Genomic DNA, 25,148 nt, shown 5'->3' with positions numbered 1-25,148 from the left:
AGTGGAAGTTTCCCCTGCTTCTAGAGATCTACTGCTAAGTATTCTACATGGGTGAAAGTTGACATAAACCCTGGATGAACTTTGTCTGGTCTCTTTAGCAATCCTGTACACATTATTTGTATCTCTAGGCTCAAGGCCAGATTCTATTCTCATTTATACCCATATAACACCACTGATTTTAATGAAGTTACTCCAGATTTATACAGACATAAATGAGGCAGAGGAGGGAGGGTGGAGGGAGAAATCTGCCCATCTGGCTTAATTTGGATGGATTTGCTAAAAGATTAACTGGATGAATTATATTAACTAGATATTTAAACAACATTGGGTTCAAAGTCTGCTGGTCTGACCTTCATGACAACAGATTTCAGAGAATACCACCACCCATGCCATGTGTACCAAACAATTCCATTGTCTGTCTTTGCTGTATAAGGTCCTTTGTAGTACACACCATTCAGGTTGGAAGTGTGACACCTGGTGGGAAAGAAAGGGAAAACAAAAATAAGACATGTTAATTAAGCAAATCTGTTTTGTCTAAAAGCTTCAGGGATTTGTAGTTATTGCATAAGCCAAAAAAATCGCTATGTTGATGACAGTCTAGTTTGACAGCTGCAGGAATTTGCATTTGTGGGGCTCAATGCCACTAAACAATAAAGGCTAAATTAGCGCACAATTTCAAGGGTTCTTAGCGGCATCAAAACAAAAAGTGCTTTGTTCCTTGACTCCATTCCTTTAACACCATTAGTTCCCTGACATTTCACTTGCTAATCTGCTTCACTAGAGAATGTTTCCAGACTTGTTAAGATCATACCTAGCAACAAGGGTACGTGGCAATGAAAACTTTGTGAAAGGAATGTGGCATTGTTCCTCTGTTTGTTGTTTTGGAGCAATTACTCTAAATCCTGCATTTACTGCCAACACTTGGAGTTTCACATGAAAAAATAAGAATAATCTTCATCAGCTCAGCTATTAAACTACTGATTTCATATTTGTTAGAAAAATAGGAAATCTCTCTACAAGTTAAATATAGGCATTCTGGCAATCCTCCAATAGCTGGATCATCTGACTTACCATTTTAATTGGCATCCTTCTCTGGCTCTCTAACACATTGCAACAGTATAAGTTATATTTGTAACGGTCAAAGAAATATTTTGCTATGCTACAGTCCCTCTGCCTCATTAATTTTGTTTCCATGAAGAAGGAGGATGTTGGGATCATTGTGACCATATAGACAATTACACTTTTTTTTTTTTTTTTTGGCAGGATATTGTAGTGAATCTGTTTAGCTGTCGCTCCAGTACTAGATTATAACAACTGTTGAGTCGGTATTTTGTTGTTATTAGTAGTTAGTTGTCACACATTATGATGGATTTTAGAAAGCTGTCTTTAGGTAGAATTCAAAAAAGAAAACAATCCAGAATGAGCCTTAAGGATATAACTATTGGCAAATGTTAGTCTCTCTAGGTATGTTTGCACATGTTTACACTTAACAGTTACAAAGAACTGAAATAGAAGCAATAATAAAAAAAAGCCATATGTTAAAATTCTTAGTTAGCTGGTTGTCCATTGCAAACACTTTTTAAAAATTGAATCATGCCATACACCAGCTGAAAGTTTATGACCTGCAGATATAAAAGGTGGCTTTGATTTTCAAAATGATAAATCGGTGACAGAACTGACATGCTCAATATGTCATACACTTTCCTTACTGGGTAGGCATTTGTTTACTTTGCACTACTCACTCAAGCACAGACTTCCTTAGCAAAGGCATAGAGGGTAACATGTGGTGACTAGCTATTGGCCTTCTTTATTGACTCCTTTACTGCATTCCCTTCTTTTGGTGGAAATGGACACAAGTGGATTTTTTTGAAAGCACCATGAGCCAAGAATAACAACTCTTAAATTGGTGCTGGGGAGCAAAAAAGCACAATAGCAAAGCTACACAAATACTGTGTAACGGTCTGTACACAGAAATAACTTGACATGCAGAAGAAACAACTGGCATATGATTTATTGATTACATATGTTAGGTACTCAGCTTATGCAAAATAAAAATTCATAAAGGTGTGCTTTTCTTAAAGTTACACTGCCAAACCTGGCAGGCTCATGTACACACCTTAGAAATAGCCTGTTTCCATACCTATTGTCCTCCTGATTCCTTAATTTTTTTTAAGGCAAAAATTGCATTTCAACAGATTTTAAATAGAAAAACAAATTCCTACTCAGCTGGGAGACCCTATATAAACCAATCCAGAGCACTAGTTCTCCTTGTGATTGTTAATGTGAGCATGACAAATGAGTGCTCTCAGTGCTTTCATTTCACTGTGCCTGCCTGCTTTGTTCTTTTGTGCAGGCAGAATACTGAAATTTGCAAGCATTCTGCTGAGTGTTTCAGTAGTAAGTACTTACTCAACAAAATGGCAGAATCAAGGAAGTGGGGTATCCTCATTAGCAACTTTTATCTTTAACCCAGAACATAGTTGCTACAAGACAGTATTATCACTTTAAGAGAGAGAAAGATCCACAGCTAATAGAAACCTTAACTGCAAGAGCTAGCTATCTGTGGTATTTATATGATATGAATCATAATAGTACATAAGATACAAAGAGCTGTCAAATCCTGTCATGCTGCTATTTCCACAAAGGAATAATGCTTTTGCCTGAGCTATCAGACATAATAAGAGATTTGTTTTGAGGAAAATGGACTCAGTTGACTAATAGTCATTGGTGATTCATCATACATGAAAGCTGTGATATGTTATCACAATCCTATGCAATTTTAGGGCTGGAGGTTCATTTAATTGGGAACAGGATCACAACTGATTTTTTTCTATATCTGTAATTGTAGCTTTAAGTAGAACTGAAACTCAGTCCACATGTGGTTTTCCTATGATATATCCCAATTCCTTGCAATATCTATTATGTTGATTCTCCATCCCTTGCATATGCTAAAAGATAAAATTAATTTTTAAACAAACCTATGAGGTGGTTACAGGTAATGAGATCGGCCTAACTTATCGCAGTCCTCTCAAAGAAAGTGGTATTGAATTTTGGGAAGTGAGGGGTTACAAAGGGTGACACGGAGAGAGACACACACTGGAGCTGATCCTGCCTGGCAATTCTTGCCAAGTGAACTGAGATTGCATTGTGATAATATGCTTCTTTGAACTGCCTTTTATAGCTATATATTGCATAGCTTCACCTTGTAGCTATATTTATCTTATTATTCAAGTGAACCTATATAGATAGCTGCCCATATATTCAAGGCCAAGGTTATTTATCATTTATGTTCAATCTTCTGTGTCACCTTGCATATACAAGTATAAAAAATGTTACATTTTAAAAACTTTGACTTCATCATATTTAAGGAAGTTTCCTTCTCAGAATAATCTCTTTGAGAACAACCCCTAATTAAGGGGGGTGCATTTCCATCTTGATGAATGGACAATGAGCTTGAGACCCTGTGAAGTGAGGTGAAAAATGGTTCCCCTAACATTAGACATCTATTAACTCAACCACTAGCACTAACTTGTCATATAGCCTGCACAAATGTCACATCTGGTCTAGTTAAATATTGGGGAAATGCAAGAATGGGAAGCAGTGGTAATGTGTGTTCAAGATGACCTGCTTGAATGAAAGTCAGAGACCTTAAAGAGAATCTGTACATTGGAGATAGAATAAATACAGTTAGATGGACAGCAAGGTGAGAAGTTGGAATGCAGATCCCAGCACATAGTAAATCCCTTCTCTCAGTCCAATGCAAGTTGGAGATGGTGTGATACAGGGTATCAGTCCAGCAGTTCATTCAAGGGTCAGCCTCAGTCATGTGGGCAAGTGCTGAGGTGTCTGTGATGGGGTCAATGACAGATTACCTAATTACAATTAATGATACCAATCCTACCTAATATCATATGTTCCTACCTCATATGTAATCAGGAGATATCATAATCACTAGTATTGGTATTCTCATTAAATACCTGACCTGTTAAACCACCAGCCAGCTGTGTCCTCCTCAGCACAGTTCCCTTCATAGTTGTCATTGTCTCTGTCTTGTGTACTAAATTTCATTCCTTGGTGATCAGCCCACCATTTCACTTCAGGGTGAAACCCCCCAGTAAGGGAGTCACCAGCTGTGCCAGAGTATTCGCCACAGCTCAGCTGGTATGAGCTCTAATGAAAAATGGGGAGAGAAAAATTAGACTAATCTCTGGGTGTTATTAACAAATATGGGTATTAACTAGGAAATATACATTCCATTCACTGTTATTTAATATAAACTCAGAAATGGCATGTCATTTAGCTCTTGCCATTTAAACACAGTATAAAAGGCAACTGGGAGGATGCTCAGTAAGACAAACGAATTTTCAAAAACTTTAAATAGCTGTCTATAAAATAGGCTTTTAGGGTTCAATTCTGCAAGGTTCCGTGTGGCTTCTATAAGCCCTCGAATGCTTTTAACTCCCACTGCCTCCAAAACAATGGGATTTTACATTAGTTATTGTTTAGGATACGCAGCACCTACCAGGAGGCATAATTGTGGGCCATTTGGCCCCAATTCAGCAAGGTACTTAAGTATTGCCTAAATTTAACCATGTATAGTCCTAGTGAATTTACTGCAACAGGACTACTCATATGCTTAAAATTAGCCACATATTTAAACACCTTGCTGAATTAAGGCCTTTGTTAACAAAGAGTATTCTCTGTGATTTACCCTTTAAAGAGCTAATTTTGCTTAATAAAAACTTCATCTTATGTTGAACATTTTCATGTCAAAAAATCTTTGTAACCAACATCATTGATAACATCAGCAAAGGTCATGAAAACAGTCTGTTATTAAAAGGTTGCTGAAGAACCAGAAAACTAATTTAAAATCTTTAAAGACAGGCATCAAGTATGATTGTGTGAAATCAATTTATGAATTTAAACCAATGTGTTATTACATTATCAAAAATTCTAAGGTTTTGGTGAGAAAGGAAATGTGTTAATAAGAGATATTAGAAAACCATATATGTATATGAAAGTTGTGGAATCTATAATTATATGGCCTGCCATAATATTTTTTCTGTTGCCTACAGAATCCAAGCTTTCATTTAAAAAATGAATTTACTGATTAATGAAGTTATTCAGTATTTTATTACCTCTTCATCAGCAACTCTGAAGCTTTTATATTGTGCAAATCGCCGTACTCCTTCGAAATCAGAGAGATCGATTCTTAGGGTATAGTTTCCTTAGCAAAAAAACAACAAATATTTATTCATGTTAATTCAACCTCTCTCAGCATTCCTCAGAATAAAGCCGTTGTGTTATACAATAAGACTAAAATCCTATTTATGTTTCTTCTTTTGCTCCCACAAGCCTTTTTATTTTCACATTTGCATTTACATATTTTAAAAGTTATGGGACAAATTCATATGAATAATGATCACAGCAATTTCTATAAGAAACTAATATTATTCTGGCACCATCTTCTTTAAATTATGCTCCTAAAATTGTTTTAAAACAAGGAATAGCAAGAAATGCTTAAGTGTTGAGGAAGAAAGAAGATAAAGAGGTGTGGAATATACTTCAAGAATACAGATTATAATAGTCACTAAGGCCTAGAGATGACCTGTGCCTGCCAGTAGTGAGCGGGGGAGGGGAACAGAGTGAGGGCAGCCAGCTTCAGCAGTCTTACTGAGCATGCGCAGTCCATGTGAGCATGCTCAGTACAAGCCAAGCAGCAAATCTGGTGGGGCACATCACCCCGCATGCCCCCCCCCATGCGTTGCCTCTGCTAAAGCTACATTTTCTAGTGAAGGTCTATAAAGGTGAGCGTATCACAGACTACAATGCTTGGAGTCAAACTTTAGACATTTTACATTAATTTTTACTAGTATTTCTCCCTTCACAAAACATACGGGGCTGATCTATATCAGAAATTGATGGAGTTACACTGGTACAAGTTTTCCAATATAAGCCAGCAAACCCTCACATTGGTAGGATTTGTGAGTTGCTGATGAAAGTAGGAAAGGGGATCCAGCCATAATCCTGGATTTGCCCTTCCTCAAAGTTTGGGGAAATTTGCATTCAAATCCAAAATTTGAGGCTTAGGGTCCTCTGTTTAATTTACTAATCTACAATCAGAGCCAAATCCTCAGATGGTGTAAACTGACATCGCTCCAATGACTTCAATGGAGCTGTGCCAAATTTAAACCAATTGAAGATATGGCCCTAAATGCATAGAATAAATTCTTCTTTCACTTACACCCATTCAACCCCATTGAGCTGGACTTCTTATCTAAGGACAGAGTATGTTCAAAGGTTGATTGAGCAATGAGGGGCATGGTGCCAATGTGAACTGTCATCAGAGTAATTTAGGAAGTCTGCCTTTTGAAGGTTTTGGGAGGAGGAATGAGTAGACTAAATTGAAGCATAAGATCTAACAAGCAGTAATTTAGGCCTGGTCTACACTAGGAAATTAGGTCAGTATAACTCACACCCCTGAGTGATGCAGTTAAACCAACCTTACCCCCATTGTAGCTACTCCCTCCCAGGGAGGTGGATTACCTATGCTGATGGGAGAACCCCTCCTGTTGGTGTAGGTGGCATCTTCACTGAAGTGTTACAGTGGCGCAGCTGCACAGTGCAATGTTTTAAGTGTAGACAAGCCTTTAGAGGAGGTTATGTTAGGACAATAGGAGATTAACTGCCTTCAGTTATTAGAAATATGGAGACACTGTTAGCATTCCCAGAAGTAGGAGAAATAAGAAAACACCCAGACCTGCACTGTCAGTCAGATTGTGTCACATATGTGGCCACTACATGTCTTGACTAAATGGAACTGATGCAGTTCACTGACTGGGTCAGGACTGTCAGTTAAATTGATTCAGTTCTGCTTGGGGGAGGAAGGATCTGAGAACCACTTGAGGGCTTGGGGGACGGTGGCCTTATGAACTGCGGAGCATTGCTCTGTTGAGGCTCTCTGCACACCATTGACACATTGGCCCAATGAGAGTTTGAATCCTTTATTAGGAACTGAAATCCAGATTCTGATCTAATTTACACTTCTGTAAATTCTAAACGACCCCATTCAAACTAGTGGTGTAACTCAGGATTTACACTAGTGCAAATTGCATCAGAACCTGGTCCTGAAAGAGCAAAGCAGAAACAGATGGTAAATTTTCCTGTATTGCAAAGGCCACTAAGGAAGAAAAATATTTCTGTACAAGTCTTACCTTGATCGGTGAGATAGTGAAGATTTTTATTTCCAAGCCAGTATTCACCATTTCTCAAAACAAAATTTCCAAAACCTTGTTCATAGTCATCCCAGACTCTGAAAATAAAATTGAAACTAATGATTTGGGATAATCAAATAGAATAAAAAGTTTGCTAGGAACTACACAATTTTTTAACGTCACTGTCTTATATGATATCAAGTCACTAATAAATGACTATTTGGGGCATGATTCTGACCTCACTTAACCTGGTTTTAAACTAGTATATTGACTTAACTGGAGTTACTTCTGATTTACACACATGGAGGTGGGAGGTCCTTAGTTTCTTATGCTGGCAGCTGAAACCCAAACTAGAGCTGGGTCTCCAAAAACACAGCCACAATAGCTTTTAAGGTCAGAAAGTATCATTATGACCATTTTGTCTGACTTCCTGCATAACATGCTTATCTAAATTCCAGTAATCATCCCCCAAAATTGTACAATGAAGAGACACTTCCTGGGTGACCACAGCATGAAAGTCTATGTGTAGGTGTGTCGCACGCAGCATTTCATCAGAAATCATAGAAGCATAGAATATCAGGGTTGGAAGGGACCTCAGGAGGTCATCTAGTCCAACCCCCTGCTCAAAGCAGGACCAATTCCCAACTAAATCATCCCAGCCAGGGCTTTGTCAAGCCGGGCCTTAAAAACCTCCAAAGAAGGAGACTCCACCACTTCCCTAGGTAACGCATTCCAGTGCTTCACCACCCTCCTAGTGAAAAAGTTTTTCCTAATATCCAACCTAGTCCTCCCCCACTGCAACTTGAGACCATTGCTCCGTGTTCTGTCATCTGCCACCACTGAGAACAGCCGAGCTCCATCCTCTTTGGAACCCCCCCTCAGGTAGTTGAAAGCAGCTATCAAATCCCCCCTCATTCTTCTCTTCTGGAGACTAAACAATCCCAGTTCCCTCAGCCTCTCCTCATAAGTCATGTGCTGCAGACCCCTAATCATTTTTGTTGCCCTCCGCTGGACTCTTTCCAACTTTTCCACATCCTTCTTGTAGTGTGGGGCCCAAAACTGGACACAGTATTCCAGATAATATAACTTATGTGATTTGATTGAGTAGCTTATGAAACTTCCACAGATCTAGCTGCTATTGTTTTGTAAGCTGTAGCATCACCCTGCTTTTCCCACCGTTGAGCTAGGGGCACATCTCTTGATTGGCCCTGCCACTTTTGAGTCTCTCTCTGGTCCCTACATTACTGTAGTGAATGGAGTACTAGAAATACCAGATAGACAAAATGGGTTGTTTCTTTGCCTTGCAATGGACCCCAAATCCCATGAGCCATGATTACAAGTGCTGGGTTCAGGATGGATCAAGTGGAGAACAACCTGACACTCAGGCTCAAGTTGAGTCAGGCAGTCTCTGAGCACCAGCTGCATCGGAGGTTGGTACAGCAGTGGCTGCCTGCCCCACTCCTGCTGGCTACCGCCGCCTCACTGTGCTGTGCTGTGCTGTGCTGACAAGTTGCCGTGCCTCTTTTTCCACAGCATGCACAGCTCCGGGAGGCAGCAGTGGCCAGCAGGCAGGGCATGCAGCCAGACCCTACAGGAAGGAGCCGTTCGGAAATAGATCTGGGGCACGGAGAATGGGGAGCGGGAAGCCCCACCAGCCTGACTTCCGAGGCTGAGGTGGTGGCACTAACACAGGTCTTGGGAGAGTGGCCCTGGAGAGGGGGAAACTGGCCACCCTTCGGGTGTGCAGTGCTGGCTGGGGCAGGGAGCAGCTGATGGGCTGTGGTGGGAGAGCGGGGCTGGGGTAATTAACTTCAATGGCTCTCTGGAGAAACAAAGTAAAGAAAATGCATTCTGGGCCAGAGGTTTGACCCTTGCAACCTGCCAAAACCCAAATACTAGTGTCGGGTATGAAACAACCCCACATGCTTGAGCTGGGTTCAGATTGGCTGTGGTCAAGTCAGGGTTGGGTTGGGCTTTAAAATTAGGCTTGAGCAGATCTTTATTTTTCCATCTCTAGAGTGACCCTAAGAGCCCCCTTTATGCCAACACACAAAGGCCACACCCAACACGCTGTTGTCAGAATATTTAGCCAAAGAGTGTCTTGTGAGGTATCATGTAAGAACTGGTGGTACAGTGGTCCCTAATATTACTGTGTGATGTATGTGCAGTCGGTGTGTAAAGACTTGTGTATACGTGCTGGAAGTATATTCCTAAAATATGTTCAAACCAAGCAACCTGAGTAGAGCAGATAAACAGGTTTGAAATAGACAAAGGAATGTTGTTTCACCTGTTTACCTTTGGCCTGGTCTACACTACGGGATTAATTCGGATTTAGCAGCGTTAATTCGAATTAACCCTTCACCCGTCCACACAACAGAGCCATTTAGTTCGAATTAAAGGGCGCTTTAAATCGATTTCTGTACTCCACCTCGACGAGCGGAGTAGCGCCAAAATCGATTTTGTTAATTCGAATTAGGGTTAGTGTGGCCGCCACCACTGAATTAATGTGGTTAAAAGTAATGGGGTAGTGTGGCCGCACACCACCGAATTAATGTGGTTAAAAACCGAATTAATGTGCTTAGTGTGGCCGCGCACAATCGAATTTATACAACCTGTTTCCCAAATTCGAATTATCTAAATTCGGATTAATCCCGTAGTGTAGACATACCCTTTGTCTCCAATGTAAATTGAGCAAGGAGAGGCCAGAGACAATGGAAGTACATTTACAGGTAAAGTAAATGAAGTGATTAAGCCAATTGAAAAAGAAAATTGACCAGACAATGAGGAAGACAGCATAGTGTTTACACACCAGGAGAGGAGAGGAACTTTGCCTGTGCTTTTCAAAGGTTTCCTGGACTATAAAAAGAAGGGGCGAGAACCCCTTAGTTATTCATCACTTATGGAACAAAAGCGATATTACCCTCTGATTCTGTGCAAGTTTTATCCCCTGGCCTGAAGGGCTAAATATTTTGGTAACCTGATGTAAGTGAGAACTGCTTAGGCAAAGATTGTAACTTGCTAAAATTAAAAGATTTAGTGACTAAAATGCATGTTTTGTTTGTAACCATACCTGTCTTTTTCTCTTGCTTAGTATCACTTAAATCTCTGTACTTTATTAATAAAAAAACAACAACTTATTCTTAGTTTTACTATAATCCATTTCATTGCTGCTATATTTAAGTGAAGAGTGAGTCCTCAGGTAACCTAACAGGCTGTTGTGCACACTGTCTCTTGGAGGCAGCAAACTTACTAACTTCTGTAAGAGGGACTGGACACTGCAGAAAGACATCTCTGGGGAACTCAGGAGCTAGGTTTTACTGATTATTACCTGCAAGGAAGGTTTAGAATGGCAGAGTCTCAAGGAATTTGCTGCCAAGGCAGAGACACTGGTGTGTCAGGGAGCTGACATACAGTTTAGCAGTAGCAAAGCTCTCACTTGCTGAGGCAGAGGAGTAACACAGTGATTTATGGTTCTGAGTGTCCTGAAGAGAGTGTCCCATTCCTTCTGTGGTCTTGTATAAATCACTTACTGTAATCTCTTTGGGGTTAATACTGATCTCAGTTACATCACTGTAAAGGCACAGTAATTCAATTTCAGTCAATCAATGAACCAAAACCTTATTTCCCCCCATCTGAAAAATAAAAATAGTATTGCTCACTTTTCGCCTACTTGCAGATGCTCAGCCTCTCTCAGGATCAACCCCCCGCCCCCACAAGGGTATTGTGAGGACTAGTTATGTTAATACATAAAATGTGCTGAGTAGTTTTTAGATTAAAAGTACAACAATTCCAGAAGAACACTTTTCCTACTGGTATTTAGTGCATTTAAAAAGGGAAAATAAGTTAGTGAAATAGAGCAAAGACACAAAATTACTGTAGATATCAACTGACAATAAAACCAAATACACTGCTAGCTTATGTCATATGAAATGGCAATATCTGACTGTGAAAATGTGCTAATAATTAACTTGCCTCAAGATTCACTTGTGTTTCTGTATGTTAAAGTATTGTTTACTGGTGACTGTAGAGATATCTAGCAGTGAGGTTTAAGAGTTTGTAAAAAGAGGCTAGCCAAGCATGCCCTATGAAATACATAATGGATAATACAAGGTGTACTCAGTACAATTAAAAGAAGTAAGCAAAGTGTCAGACATTTAAAGATCTTCATTTACTACAGTGTGTTATTACAGACTAGGTCATGAGACTGCAAAGATTATCAGGAACATATGGGTAACAGGGTAGTGCATGTAACATCATTAAAGTTAACTGAGTATGAATTATGTAACAATATTAAAACCATATTGGACTCAGTATGGTCTGGCAGACTGAACACAGGGCTGGGAATCAGGACTTTGAGCTGCTGAATTCTAAACTTCCCTTTCCCAGATTGACTTACTGTGTCTCTAACCTTTTTGTACCTCAGTTTTCCCCATTTATAAAATCAGGATAGTAATATTTACTAAAACTAGTTAAAATTTTTGTCAAAAAAAAATTTGCCACAAAATTGGGTTTTCAACAAAATAATTTCTCCCCAAGTAGTACCTGCTTTACATAGAAAGTTTAAACTTTTTCATAGACCCTTCATGCCTGTAAACCTATTTATAAAATAAAACAAACCACAACAAAACCCACAGTGGCGGCAGGTTTATAATTTTTGGTGGTGCCAAAGTCCCCCACAGGTCCAAGTCCCCCATCCCCCACCTGCCTTGTAAGCTGATATCTATATTTTTAAAATAATGTAAAAATGGACTGGAAACAGTAAATGTTTAACAGTTTCCCTGTATTACACAATATCACTATTGTAAGAAAAATTTATTTAACTAAGAATATCAACTTTATTAATACTCTTTTGAATACAGATACAACCAAGCACTCTTGGATCAATAACCCTCAAAGGCAAAAAGCTCTGTCTAATTCACTATTGTACTCCAACCATGTAAATCTTGATAGATTTGATTGATGGAAGCTCCTTTTCTTATCTTTTAGATTTGCCGCATCTTTCTTTTGTATAACTTCAGTTTGCAAGCTGGGTGTCGAACTCAGGCATCACTTTGTTCTTTTTCTCTGGGTAACTTTATTAAGAATTTATCCATTGTTGATTATTATTACACAAAATTAATAGGGTGGGGCTGAGGGGTTTGGAGTGTGGGAGGAGGCTCAGGGTAGGGCAGAGGGTTGCCGTGCGGGGGTGAGGGCTGTGGTGTGGGGCTGAGGATGAGGGGTTCATGGTGCAGGAGGGGGCTCAGGGCTGGGGCAGAGGGTTGGGATGTGGGGGGATGAGGGCTTTGGCTAGGGATGAGGGCTCTGGAGTGAGGCTAGGGATGAGAGGTTTGGGGTGTGGGAGGGGCTCGGGCAGAGGGTTGGGGTATGGGGATGAGGGGTTCATGGTGCAGGAGGGGGCTCAAGGCTGGGGTGCAGGCTCTGGGGTGAGGGCTCTGGCTGGGGGTTTGGGCTCTGGGGTGGGGCTGGAGATGAGGGGTAAGACATTCCTTTCCTCTCCCAGGCTGGAGAGCAGGCAGAACTGGCTTATTGACATGGCTGTGCAGAGCATTACTACTGGGGATGTACACCAATTTAACTGGATTTGTTGTTTTAACTGTTACACAACTATTTCAGCCTAGTAACCAAGATGAAAGGAATCTAAAAGGGTAAATCTTCATTAATGTGCACAGGGAGGTAAAAGCAAAACTCTATTGTTGGGGACATGGCCAGCCTGAAAGCCTAATATTGTAAACAAGTATTTCTTTACCTATTTATGATTTTCTCACAGTCTGTGCATCTCTTATCTTGGACAATGAAAATCAATTAAGGTGCTTCCAAGTTCTCAGTGCTGTAACGTTTGATTTGCGAACACTTGATGGAAATTTGTCCTTGCTGTAAAACCAGTGTTTTCAATGGAATTTAAAAGAATAACGGGGGAACATTTTTCTGTGGGTCTTAAGGGTTTGTTTTTATAAAACTAATTTTTTAGATAAAGTGGAGTTGTCACCTTACTAAGGGCTTGTTTACACTGGGGTTTCACATGGAGATAAACTGTGCCAGCACAAGTCATGGTTAACTGGGCATGGATTGTTTACACTAGGGGCTTGCACAAATGCAGCTATGTTGGTGTAAAATAACCGAGTGCAGACAAGGCCTACAAATCAGACAGTCTAGCACCCACAGCAATGCACCCCTAAGAATCACTTATAAAGAACAAAGGAAAGAAATGCCAACTCCTAAGCAAAGAATGGGGCTGGGGATGAGGGGTTCACAGTGCAGGAGTGGGCTCAGGGCTGGGGCAGAGGGTTGGGGTGCAGGGGGGTGTGGGCGCTGGCTGGGGGTGCGGGCTCTGGGGTAGGGCTGGGCCAGGTATGAGGAGTTCAAACTTTAGGGTGCAGCAGGCAGGCTGCCCTGGGGCTAGGGCCAGAGAGGAGGACTCCCCCCAGCCCTCTCCCCACCAGCAGCAGCGAGCTCTGGGGGAGGAACCTCCCTCCCTCTCCTCCCCCTCCCTCCCGGCACGACACTCACCCAAGCCCCAGGCTGCTGTTCAGGATGTCCAGACAGGATAAGCCTCCTCAGAGTCGCCTGCCGGGGGAGGGGGGGGGGAGAGGCCTGCCATGCTCCTGTGCCTCCTCCCTTCCTCTGCAAGCGCAGCAATCAGCCTACTGTGGCCCTGAATTTTGCTGGAGCACGGGCACCATGGGCCCATACAACTCGCCAACCCTGAAAACCCATGCACACAAAAAAATGCCTGAAAACCAATGAGATTTTGTTTTTCAGCCAAAAATTGAAATATTTCAGCCAAGTACATAAATATTTTTTTTCAGATATGCCACCATGGTGACTCATGAGAGTTGTAGTTCAGTTGCCTCGTGTTCCCATTCTCCTCTATATGTTGGGCTCCCCAGCCAGACTCCACCTCTCATGATGCACCACAGCCAGGGATTCCCTAATTCCTGTGGTACATCATGGGAGATGTAGCCCAACCCAGGAGCTTGGCCTATAGAGGAGAACAGAAGCATGAGGAACCTGAATTACCACTCCTATGGGGCACTGAAACGTCATTTCTGAATCAAACTACACCTCTACCCCAATATAATGCTGTCCTTGGGAGCCAATAAATCTTACCGCATTATAGGTGAAACCACGTTGTATCGAACTTGCTTTGATCCGCCGGAGTGCGCAGCCCCACCCCCCGGAGCACGGCTTTACTGCGTTATATCTGAATTCGTGTTATATCGGGTAGCGTTATATCGGGGTAGAGGTGTATTTTGGTTTTCAATTTTTTGCTGAAAAGACCAGGTTTTCCACAGAACACTCTCTCCTGCAAAATTGTGCATTTTCCAACTATTTTTAATATATACTTACCTGCCTCACAGAGTTTTTTTAAAGGATTCCCTAGTTTAGTATTTGCATAGAACTCTAAACATGTCAAATACTATGGCAGTGCTTATTAAGACATGAAAATGAACTTAGTTACACACAGTGGGACAGTGGTGCTATGAACATCTGAATTACCACAAATACTGCTGTAAAAGAAAATACCCCAGTGCAGCAAATGACCATTTTTGCTGTGGCCTACTATGGTTAGAATTTAATGTGTCTGTAGTGTTAACTACAAATAATTAGGCCAGTGTTCCTGATAATCAGTGGGTGTTCTAATTAGAGAGGATATAGCCAGAATTCATTTGGACAGGATAAATGGGGAAAGGAACAGCAGCTCATAAATCCAATTTAGGTATATTGTCCCCTTTCCTAGGTACAGCATCCAGGTACTTACATACCCCCGCATCATCACAGTATCAGAGCACCTCAAGCATTATTGATTTTATCCTTGCAACACTGTGAGGTAGTTACTATTATCCCTGTTTTACAAATGAGGAACAAAAAAATTAAGACCTTAATTCAACAAGATACTTAAATGTGTGCCTGTTTAAAGCACAGGTGTAGTCTCAAGGGCTTCAGTGGATTGTTGTTAAAAGATGCTTAAATGTTGGGTTCATTCTTAACTACTTTAAATTGGGCCTAAATAACTTACCCAGGGCCACACAGAGTCTGAGGCAAAGTCAGGAGTTGAACCAAGAACTTTGGCATTCCAGTCTGGTGACTTACATACAAAATCATCATCCTTCTCTTTTCACCGCTGATAGTCCCTTACAGGGATAGCTTTAGAGTTAATGTTTAACTTGGTCCCCCCTGGCCTTGGATGCCTGCGATTTGTTTGTAACTATAACTGCTGGCTCCAACACCTACCTATCAAATTTCTGGCTGCCATCAGAACGTCTCTGAAAAACAGTCCAGCCTCCCCCTTCTGACATGTCACAGTAGGCGAGGAACGCACTAGGGCTCTGGAGAGGTTTCATCTTGTAAAATCCACTGCGTTTATGTCCATCGTTGTAGATCTCTGCACAATCTGCTTTCAAAATATCAGTTGAAAACAGATTTTTTCAGTCCTGTACTTATTAGTAAAAACAAGCTTCCCAAAGAGGACCTTTATCAACATAATCAATGTATGGTAAAAATATAAAACTTGCATATTATCTTTGTGTTTTTATCATTTTCATCAATTACCATAATTACATGTTTGTACAGCCTCCCCAAATATAAAAATACCCACTAACTTCAGTGGGATTTCCGTGTACTGAGGGGGCTACAGAATTTTGCTCATTGTAGAATAGCCACAAACAGCAGGACGGAGAAAAATAACACTGTTAGGAGAAAAATAACAAACATTGAACCAGGTACACTATTGCACCTTTTACAAAATAAGTCCAAACTCACTTACTCCAGTGTGTAAAATGTTCCCATGTGATTTTATACTATTTTGCTCTTACTTTGCATTGGTATAAGTAACTGACTAAAGTTCAGGGCAACGGGAGAATCGGGCCCAATGAATGCACAATAATTATATAATTCTATAATCTTTTTTTTCCTCGTAGGAGTTAATTTTTATATGAAAGGAGTTCTTTGTTTATATCTAATCTACCATCAAGCTGTCAGTTACACAGGAAAGACGTATAATTTTCAACTCTCTGTTTTTCCTGGCAAAGGTAGAGGTGATTAACTGTAAGATTTACCTCTCAGAACTTTATCAACACGTTGGCTGGGATTCAGCCAACATTTTGTTTTTTTAATTGCATTTGCTGGCCAGTTTAGAACATTCTGAACTATTTTCTTTCTCCCTTGTGAAAGCCCCAGTGCATTTTAGACCAGAAAATAAACAGTTTATACTGAAAACAAATTACTGTGCTAGGGTTTGAACAGACTATAGTAGAAAAAAGTAATGTAAATAAGATCTAAGCCAGTCGATGGGAGGAATGTAAAGAATGTTTCACTAGTTTAGAGTATAGCCTCAAATTTTCAAACACTCATGATTTTCTCAGCAGAGTCCCAAGTCTGCAAAGTACTTAAGAGTATGCTTAATTTTAAACACATGCTTAAGTGTTTGGCTGAACTGGCACCTACCTCCCTTAATTTACATTACTTTTTAGTAAAAGGAAAATCCTGCCTCCTCTTCTACGCAGGTGGAAGAGCAGGATTTGACGACCTAACACCAGTTGCATCCACTGTGCATGATGGCGCTCAGCTCCTTGAAGATGCCTGTGCATGACTGTAGAGCTGGACTGGGTTTGGGCCCTGTGGGGCAAGGACCTTACCGCCTCATTTTTCTGTGAAGTGCCCTGTGAACTGTGGATGCTATACAAATACATAACCACCCCCACCAACAATGATATTACTCTTAATAAATACAGCAATCCAGTGACCTTTACTCCTGTATAAAGGGGCCAATAGTATTGCAGAAAGGGAGATTCTCCCCCAAATACTGTGGGGTGAAATCTTGGTTTTAGGGGTTGGCACAGGGAGGAGGACGTGCCTTTATTATAAGAAGGCATGTCATGCTGTAGGATGGAATATATATAATATACACTGGAAATTCAGCTATCCAAGCATCCAAACCTTCCTGTCTAAGAAACTGCTTGTGTCTGTATTGACTCTTCCCCTGATATGGGGAAACTGTAGCTGAACAGTGGAGACAGCAGCATGCAGAGAGGAGAGCATATTGGGCACACTGGACTAAATTCACTCTTGGTATGATTCCATTGACGTCAATGGATCTACATTATGGATAGATTTGGTCCTTTAGGACTCAGGTAGTAGGGTGACCAGATGTCCCAATTTTATAGGGATAGTCCCGATTTTGGGGTCTTTTTCTTATATAGGATCCTATTACCCCCTAGCCCCTGTCCCGATTTTTCACACTTGCTGTCTGGTCACCCTATCAGGTAGTGACAGAAGGAAGAGAAGATTTTATTTAGAATTGCAACAAACCTGCTGTACTCTTACAACACAAATGTCTTTAAAACTATCAAAGTAGCTTCATCTTTTATAGAAACAGAAGATATTCAATATGAATCTGTGATTAAGCTTTTCTCTTTTTGAACCCTTGACTGCTAGTATGGTGCCTTGGACTAGAACAAGTGGCTGACAATTTATAACATTATAACAATTTATAACATATCTTCTCATGGGTGTGTTATCTGCCTTAAAATGCTCTTCAGCTGTAACAATATTTTTCAGGCCCTAAAAGAGTCTCACTGTCCTGTAAGCATTATAGATGTTAGATCAAAACCAGAGCTTCACACCCAGCATGGGTTGCTTCCACTGGCAGAATGGTTTTAATAATGAATGTGATGCATTGTTGACAGGACAAATGGGGAAAGGGAGGGATATGTTTGGGGCTTTTTCTTTATAGTACCAGAGACGACAAAAACCCAACCATAATTAAGTTCTCCATATCTTGCTAGTTAATGTGGCAATAATGTGTGAAATATGGCGCTCTGAATATTAGAAGAGATAATGAAATGGGGCCCAATCCTATAATTGTGCTGCGAGACCCTGCTGATTTACTTCAGTGGGAGTTCAGGGTACTCAGCACTGCCTTCCTTTCATCCACCTTTTGTCTCGTCCATTTTAAAGTGCAAGCTCTGCATAGCTTTATGAGGTTTATGTACAGTGCCTAACACAATGAGGCCCTGCTCTCAGTTAGGGCCTCTAGATGCTACTTTAAGACAAAAAATAACAACAGTTACAGGATGCACTTAGATCAGGCTCTTAACTGAAAAAAAATCTCATCTGTACGGACAATTGGGCATTCATATTCACGTTCAGCCAGGTTTACAAAGGCATTTAAGTGCCTAAAGATGCAGATTAGTGCCTTGTGGGATTTTCACAAGCCCTTAAGCAGGTTAGGTGTCTAACGCTGACTTTCAATGGGAATTAGGCATTTAACCTGGCTAGGCACCTTTGGAAATACTAATAGGTGCCTATTGCCATCCCTAGGCTCCTAAATACCTTTGGAAATCTGGTCTCTAAGTACACTTTTTAAAATATTTTCAGTGATTTAGTCATTGTATGGTGGTCTATGTCCACTGTCCTTCCTAGTCTTTCACTCCTCCTTCAGTGGGACTGGAGATGGTAATTGGTTGACATGTGTTAGTGTTTGTCTAGACTTGGCTAATATTAGACACAGATTTAGCAGGCCATGAAGGGAAAGGAAGAAAGGAAGGTTTCTGTTAGCTGACTATAAGATTGCCACCCATCTGGATTTCACCCGGACAGTCCGGGTTTCAGCTTGTGTGTCCAGGTACCATTTCACAAGCCTTGATGTCCGATTTTTTTGATCTGTGAAAACTTGCTCACTGCTGATTTGAGAGACGCTTACCCAGAGAATGCACACCACCCTCGTGAGGAGGGGGACAGAGCCCAGCCAATCATAGCTGAGCGCCCTGCCACTCAGCGAATCACAGCCCGCAGCCCTCCCTGCCCCACCCTCTCCCAACAGCCCAACTGGGGAAAGTTCGGAAAGTTTCTCAGCCTGGAGTTTGGCGGGACACAGGAACTGGGTGGGTGTGCTGCAAATGGGGAAGCACCTGTTTCTCTTCCTTCCACACATCCACTGTGTGTGCAAGTGGGTGGGACCTTCTTCTCTCTTAGGTACTAGTGCAAATAAGTGGAGTCTCTCCTCCAATCTAGGCAGCCATGTAAATGTAGGGGGAGTCCTCCCTTTAACCTCAGCTGCATGTGCAAAGGGAGAGCTCTCTTCCCCTGCTCCCCAGAACCAGTGTGCTAATGAAGCAAACTTCCCACTGTCTGCATGTGTGTGGAAATGAAGAAATTCAAATGAGTGTAAATGAAAATCCCCCTATGTGTGTGCAGATTGTGCTTATTACCCCTAGGATGTGTGAGCAGATGTACCTCAGAAGCAGCAATCCTACAGGAGGAAGGCGGGAGAGGGGCGAATGATGGGGCAGGGCCTTGGGGGGGAAGAGGCAGAGACGGGTGCAGGGCCTTGAGGGTCCGGTTACCAGCCATTAGAAAAGTGGCAGTCCTAGCTGACTATCTGTTATTTATGTCTCATTTTAACAATACCCTTAAGGTAGCAAAAATCAGAGGATCAAATCCTCCATTCCAGCTGAGCTGAGCTCAGCACAGGGCAGGACGGTTTATGAAATGGTGGCTTTAAGTCACCTTTGTGTTCTTCAATGCTAGAGGTAGTCCTGTTCCTACCATTGTAGCTGTATAGCACTTGTGGGGAGGATCCTGCAGGGGCTAGATCTGCTGGCACAAAGCAGCTGGAGTAGAGCCCAGAATCTAGTTGAATAATGAAATCATCAGCCAAACTAAATCTAAGGTCACAAATACAAATAAAAATTATATGAAGTCTGTACTGGCTTCTGGTCACCCAGTAATAGGATTCTAAAGTTTTATTAACGTTTATTGTTCTATGTGATCTTGCTTCATGTGTCCTGGTTAAGCTGCTAGTGTCTATGCTTCTGGAAGAAATCAAGACATATAGTATTGCATTGCTGGGTGTTCCTAAAATTAAATTGAAAACAGTTGGGAGTTAGACTCATTCTTCAGCTGAAAAAATATTATTAAAAACATGTTTGAAAGGGCTTTGCCCTTTCTCTTCAGTCTCTTAGCTCAGGCTCTGTTTATATTCCTAAAGAATGTGGCTCTAAACAACAGACCATAGCTATGGGGTTTTTTTTAATTCCTTTATTTGTATCATGTTCTTTAAAGTATGGAAAATTCTTTCCCTACTAATATGGGGGAGGGATAGCTCAGTGGTTTGAGCATTGCCTTACTAAACCAAGGGTTGTGAGTTCAATCCTTGAAGGGGCCACTTAGGAATCTGGGGCAAATATCAGTACTGGTCCTGCTAGTGAAGGCAGGGGGCTGGACTCCATGACCTTTCAGAGTCCCTTGCATCTCTATGAGATAGGTATATCTTCATTACACTTTTTTTTATTAGCGTTTCACCTGGTTTAGAATTTTAATGTCAACAGAGCAGCTGCTTTGGACTGAGATGGTGGGAAGTGAGGTCCAAAGTTGTGGGGCCCTCATGGAAAACACCCTGTCAAACAGCCCCTTTTATTTTATACTGAGGGAAGCTCCATCTTGAATGCCATCATTCACTGCAGCTGTAGCAGTAACACAATGGGGGAGAGGTGGATTCTTGGATAGGTAACTGTCAGGCTTCTTAGGTTCTGTAGGTCACCTTAAAGTCTAAGGTTATCACCTTAAAATCTACACAGAAGCCAACAGGTAGCTAGTACAGATCTAGAGCACAGGTGTAATATGTTCCTGGCAAGATTTCATTTTAAAAAGCATGCTGGAACATTCTGCACCAACTTCAGTTTCTGGACCATTTCAAGGTGTAGCTCCATGTAGAATGCATTGCACAATCTGATCTCAAGACAACAAAGGCCTGGATAACAGCTGAATGCTATGTCTTGGTGGGACAGTTTCTTGGGGGAATTTTAAAGCATGACTGTAATGCTGGAGTCTCAGTTGCACTGGCCATGGAAACATATATACACTAGTTCAAATAGACACAATGTGAAAAGAAGAAATAAATTCTGACCTGCGTATTGTCTTTTTTCTCCCAGGTCAATAACACTGTTTTCATCTCCATTGTCACGGTATTGAATCTCCTTCTCCTGTAAGAGCCGCACAATTTTTACCTGCTGCTGTTTCACACGATACTCCAGAAGTCTCACCTGGGCCTTGAGCCTCAGCTGCTCTTGAAAACAACTCTGTAGAGTCTAGAGGGGAAAATGCACTTTTGCTTGTAGAGTTAACATTTGTCACAGTGTGTTTAGCATTAATAAACCACTTAATTCAAGAAGGCAGTTCTCACCAATCACTGTAGAAATTGATTATGATTAGCCTGCCCCCCCTTTATTTAAAGTTATCGAGTATATTAGAGTGGCCAAACATCCACCATCACTTTCTCAGACCTCTCCTTAAAACACACTTCTTCCATGGAGTCTTTAAACAATAATCCAAAATTTATATATTTTATAAATAAGAAATGTACACCACTTAGAGACCAGCCCTTATATCATGGGGATGGATGATCCACTCCCACAGTAAAATCTGCAGGAATAGACTCTGGTGGAGAATGTTACTGTAAGGATCCCTTCATAGAGATTGCCTCCCCCACATCTTCCTGTCAGGGACAGGATTTAAGTCCCAGGAGAACAGGTAGTGGGATTTTCCCCAAACCTTGTAGATCCCCAAGGGTCTCAGGAAATATAATCTGAACACTGGTATTTTTACAGCTTTGCTGTCTAAACGCCATTATGTCTGTCTTTCATTTCATTTTATAGTACAAGGTTCTTAGGATAGGGACTCGGACTTCCTTTATGCATGGATTGTGCAGCTCCACATGCAGTGCCAGTGCTCACAAAAAAAAATTATGATCATTCACAAGTTGTTGATGAACATGAAGAATAAATGCTAAGTACAAAGAACCTGATTCAGTAACATCCTACTACTCATTTAACCAGTTACACTAGGGCAAGGCTGGTGTGAAATGCTAACATTCTGGCAGTGGTGTGGTGGCACATACATACATACATACATAAATAAATAAATAAATATGGGTAAACTCACCTACACTCCATATTCCCCAATGAGAAGTGGGTAAACTTTGTTTACCCTTGACTATACTACTGCATTCTGATCTGGTAATTTTAGTGTATTGAAGACTGTGTTGGAATCACAAGCTATCAGTCTGAGTGGTAGTGGTGGAGGGGGGATCCTAGTCCTGCTCGCTGGCTAGGGCGGTCTGGAGCAAAGTGTACCATCAATGTCATTCTGGACCGAGCCAGCTTAAAGCAAAGTCAGGTGAACTGTGCCTTGCTGCCTTAGGGCGCAGTCTGTTTTCAGGTTCTTGAGTATTATCATTCTGAATTCTCAGAAATGAAGTGCGATGGCTGCAACCTTCCTGCAAGAGAATCTATGTTTTTATTTAATTTCTCTGTGTGTATGCTGCATAATAGTAGTGTTTTGCACTCAATTCACACTGTTGCAAAAGCTTGGAAAAAAATTAATTTATTTCTATGCTAATTTTGTCCTATTCAATTTGACAAACATAGGTTCCCTCCAGTACATCCAAATGCAGCACAAACCAACAATTTCTCCATAGATTTGCTTCCTTGTTGGTGAATCAGCACCATCATTAATGTCTGTACAGCTCTGAGAATAGGATTGTTAATTAAGACACACAGCACTCATAAGATTCCACAAACTATGATGTTAACACATGATTTTACTATAGCGTTAGTTAAAAAGCAGAGGGGCTTTTACTACAACCAATAAACACTCATGATCCATTTTACATAGATATGGCCCATTGTTTCTGGTAAGACTCAATATTATTACAGGAGGCCAGACCTCATTGCTTTTTCACTCTAGAGGATGCAATTCACTTTGTTGACCAACTTATAGTAGGAGATTGAAAAGAGAGAAGAGTTGATCTTTTTAGGCAAGTGATAAATAATCACTTCAAAGGGGTTTGTTATGATTTTTTATATAAAATGTTATTGTCTTTTAATATTCAAGGTTCCCTTAGATGAGTATTTGTTGCTTCAGGCAAGTTGTCTCTGCAGCGCAATCCTGATTACATGTCTTCATTTCAAATGTTTGTGTTGTGTCTCAGATGTTTGCTTTTAATTTAATTCATACTCTGTTGTAATCCAGTATATGATGATGGTTAGCAGCCTGGAAAACATATGGCAGGATAAGGTAGTTTTTTTAGGAACCTGTTGAAAAGCAGAGGGTTTACTGCGTGTGCCAGTGATATGCATTTTTGAAAACTCAGTAAAGATCTTTGGACCAGATTCAGCTATGGAGTAAGTTCTGTACCAGCTGGCTGCCTGCACCTAAGCCATGCTGAGCAGGCAGTAGGACCTTTGGCCACAAGAAGTTGTGAGATGAGCTAGTTGACCAAATCCTAAACCTCACCAGAAGACACACAAAAGCCCTCCAGTGGCCTATTAACCCCCAGAGCCCTAACTTATTTGAATAGTGCCTTAAAAATCTTTTCCAGATGTCAGTATTAATGGGCACAGTGATAGACAATACAGTAATGTACTCCTGGAAAGCTGATGAGCATCACTTATGAGATGGTCCTTGTTGGTCAAGTGATTCTTACTGCAAAATTCTTACAGATGACTTATGAGCGAAGGTACTTTTTTCAGCTTCAGGGAATGGGCACTTTTGCCTCACAGCATACTACTAGTTTTGACTGTATTTCTTATCCCATTTGATTTAAGTGTAAAACACTCATGCTCCCTCTACTGGCTCTTCATCAGCAAAGCCCAAAATAATACGAGCCAAATTTTCAAAGTGCCCTCAGCACAGATGCCACATTTGCTCTGACAATATTACACACATAACTGCTTGTGGATCTTGCACACACATACAGTACTTGCAGTACTGTCAAGCAGTTAGAGGTCTGGCTGCTTAGTTTTCATGCACAGAAGCATTTGCACTCAAAAATGTGAGTTTTTGCAGAACTGTGGGTGACAAAGTTAGAGGGTTTGGAAAATTTAGGCATGTAGGATCTTAATAATTATTTTTAATAATTATACAATATTTTTTGTTTCTGTAATGGATTTCAAATGAAGAACTGAGGGCTTCAAAAAATAATTAATTAAGCCTCTAAACACTCCTGGGATGTAGGGAAGTATTATCATAATTTTACAGATGACCTTTTAGCCAAAGCTGAGGATCAGAACTCCATCCTCATTCTCTTTGACCAGTTAGCCACCTTCGACAGAGTCAACCATACTCTTCTTCTTGAAATCTTGTCCTCCCTTGGCTTCTATGACTCTGCTCTCTCCTGGTTGTCCTCCTACCTCTCTAATTGCTCCTTCAGAGGGTCCTTTGGAGGATATCCTCAGCTTTCTCTGAGGGTTCCACAGGGCTCTGTCCTTTGTCCTCTTCTATTCTCCCTCTACACCATATCTTTACTTTGGGTAATCTCATCCACAAACACAAATTTAACTACTATCTCTACAACTTAGGGCTTGTCTACACTGGCACTTTACAGCGTTGCAACTAAAAACACCCCCTGAGCACAGCAAGTTTCAGCACTATAAAGCACCAGTGTAGACAGTGCACCAGCACTGGGAGCATGGCTCCCAGCGCTAGAAGCTATGCCCTTCATGAAGGTGTTTTTTTTAGAGCGCTGGAAGAGCCATGGCAGTGCTTTAACATTGCCAGTGTAGACTAGCCCTTAGAGATGTACCTCTTTGCTCCAGACCTGTCTCTTTCTGTCCAAACTAAAATCTCAGCCTGTCTGTGTCAGGGCTGGGCCTGGGACAGCCTGCATGTATGGGTCAGTTACCAAGTTGCAGTCAGGAGATGAGTAGCAGAGTTGGGTCAAGCCAGGTCAAGATGCTAGGAAGTTAGGGTCAAGAACTGAGTTGCAGATAGAAGGCAAGTAGCAGAGTCAGGGTCAGGTCAGGTCAGGCAGAGTCAGGATGCCTGGAAGTCAGGGTCAGGTACTGAGTTGCATAGAGGAGGCAAGTAGCAGAGTCTGTGGCTCACAGCAAGGCAAGGTCTGGAGCAGAAGCAAGCAAATAGCTTGCTATGATG

At 41.2% G+C, this 25,148-nt stretch overlaps 1 protein-coding gene across 1 annotated transcript in view; it reads right to left on the bottom strand.

Moving 5' to 3' along the window:
* Positions 1-314: 314 nt before the first annotated feature.
* The window catches only part of FGL1 (fibrinogen like 1), a 47,937-nt gene continuing 23,103 nt past the window's right edge, over positions 315-25,148 (bottom strand). Inside the window, exons 3-8 of the mRNA XM_029910699.1 lie at positions 21,124-21,304; positions 15,450-15,609; positions 7,215-7,312; positions 5,139-5,227; positions 3,983-4,170; positions 315-474 (exon numbers count right to left, since the gene is read on the bottom strand). Coding sequence (XP_029766559.1) covers positions 315-474; positions 3,983-4,170; positions 5,139-5,227; positions 7,215-7,312; positions 15,450-15,609; positions 21,124-21,304 — 876 coding nt within the window. The remainder of the gene's footprint in view (positions 475-3,982; positions 4,171-5,138; positions 5,228-7,214; positions 7,313-15,449; positions 15,610-21,123; positions 21,305-25,148) is intronic.

The sequence above is a fragment of the Terrapene carolina genome, unplaced genomic scaffold (genome assembly GCF_002925995.2).
Source record: "Terrapene carolina triunguis isolate 2854851 unplaced genomic scaffold, T_m_triunguis-2.0 Scaffold66, whole genome shotgun sequence".
NCBI classification, from domain to species: domain Eukaryota; kingdom Metazoa; phylum Chordata; order Testudines; family Emydidae; genus Terrapene; species Terrapene triunguis.
The sequence above is the reverse complement of the archived record's forward strand: the minus strand, read 5'-3'. Positions and strand labels throughout refer to the sequence as shown.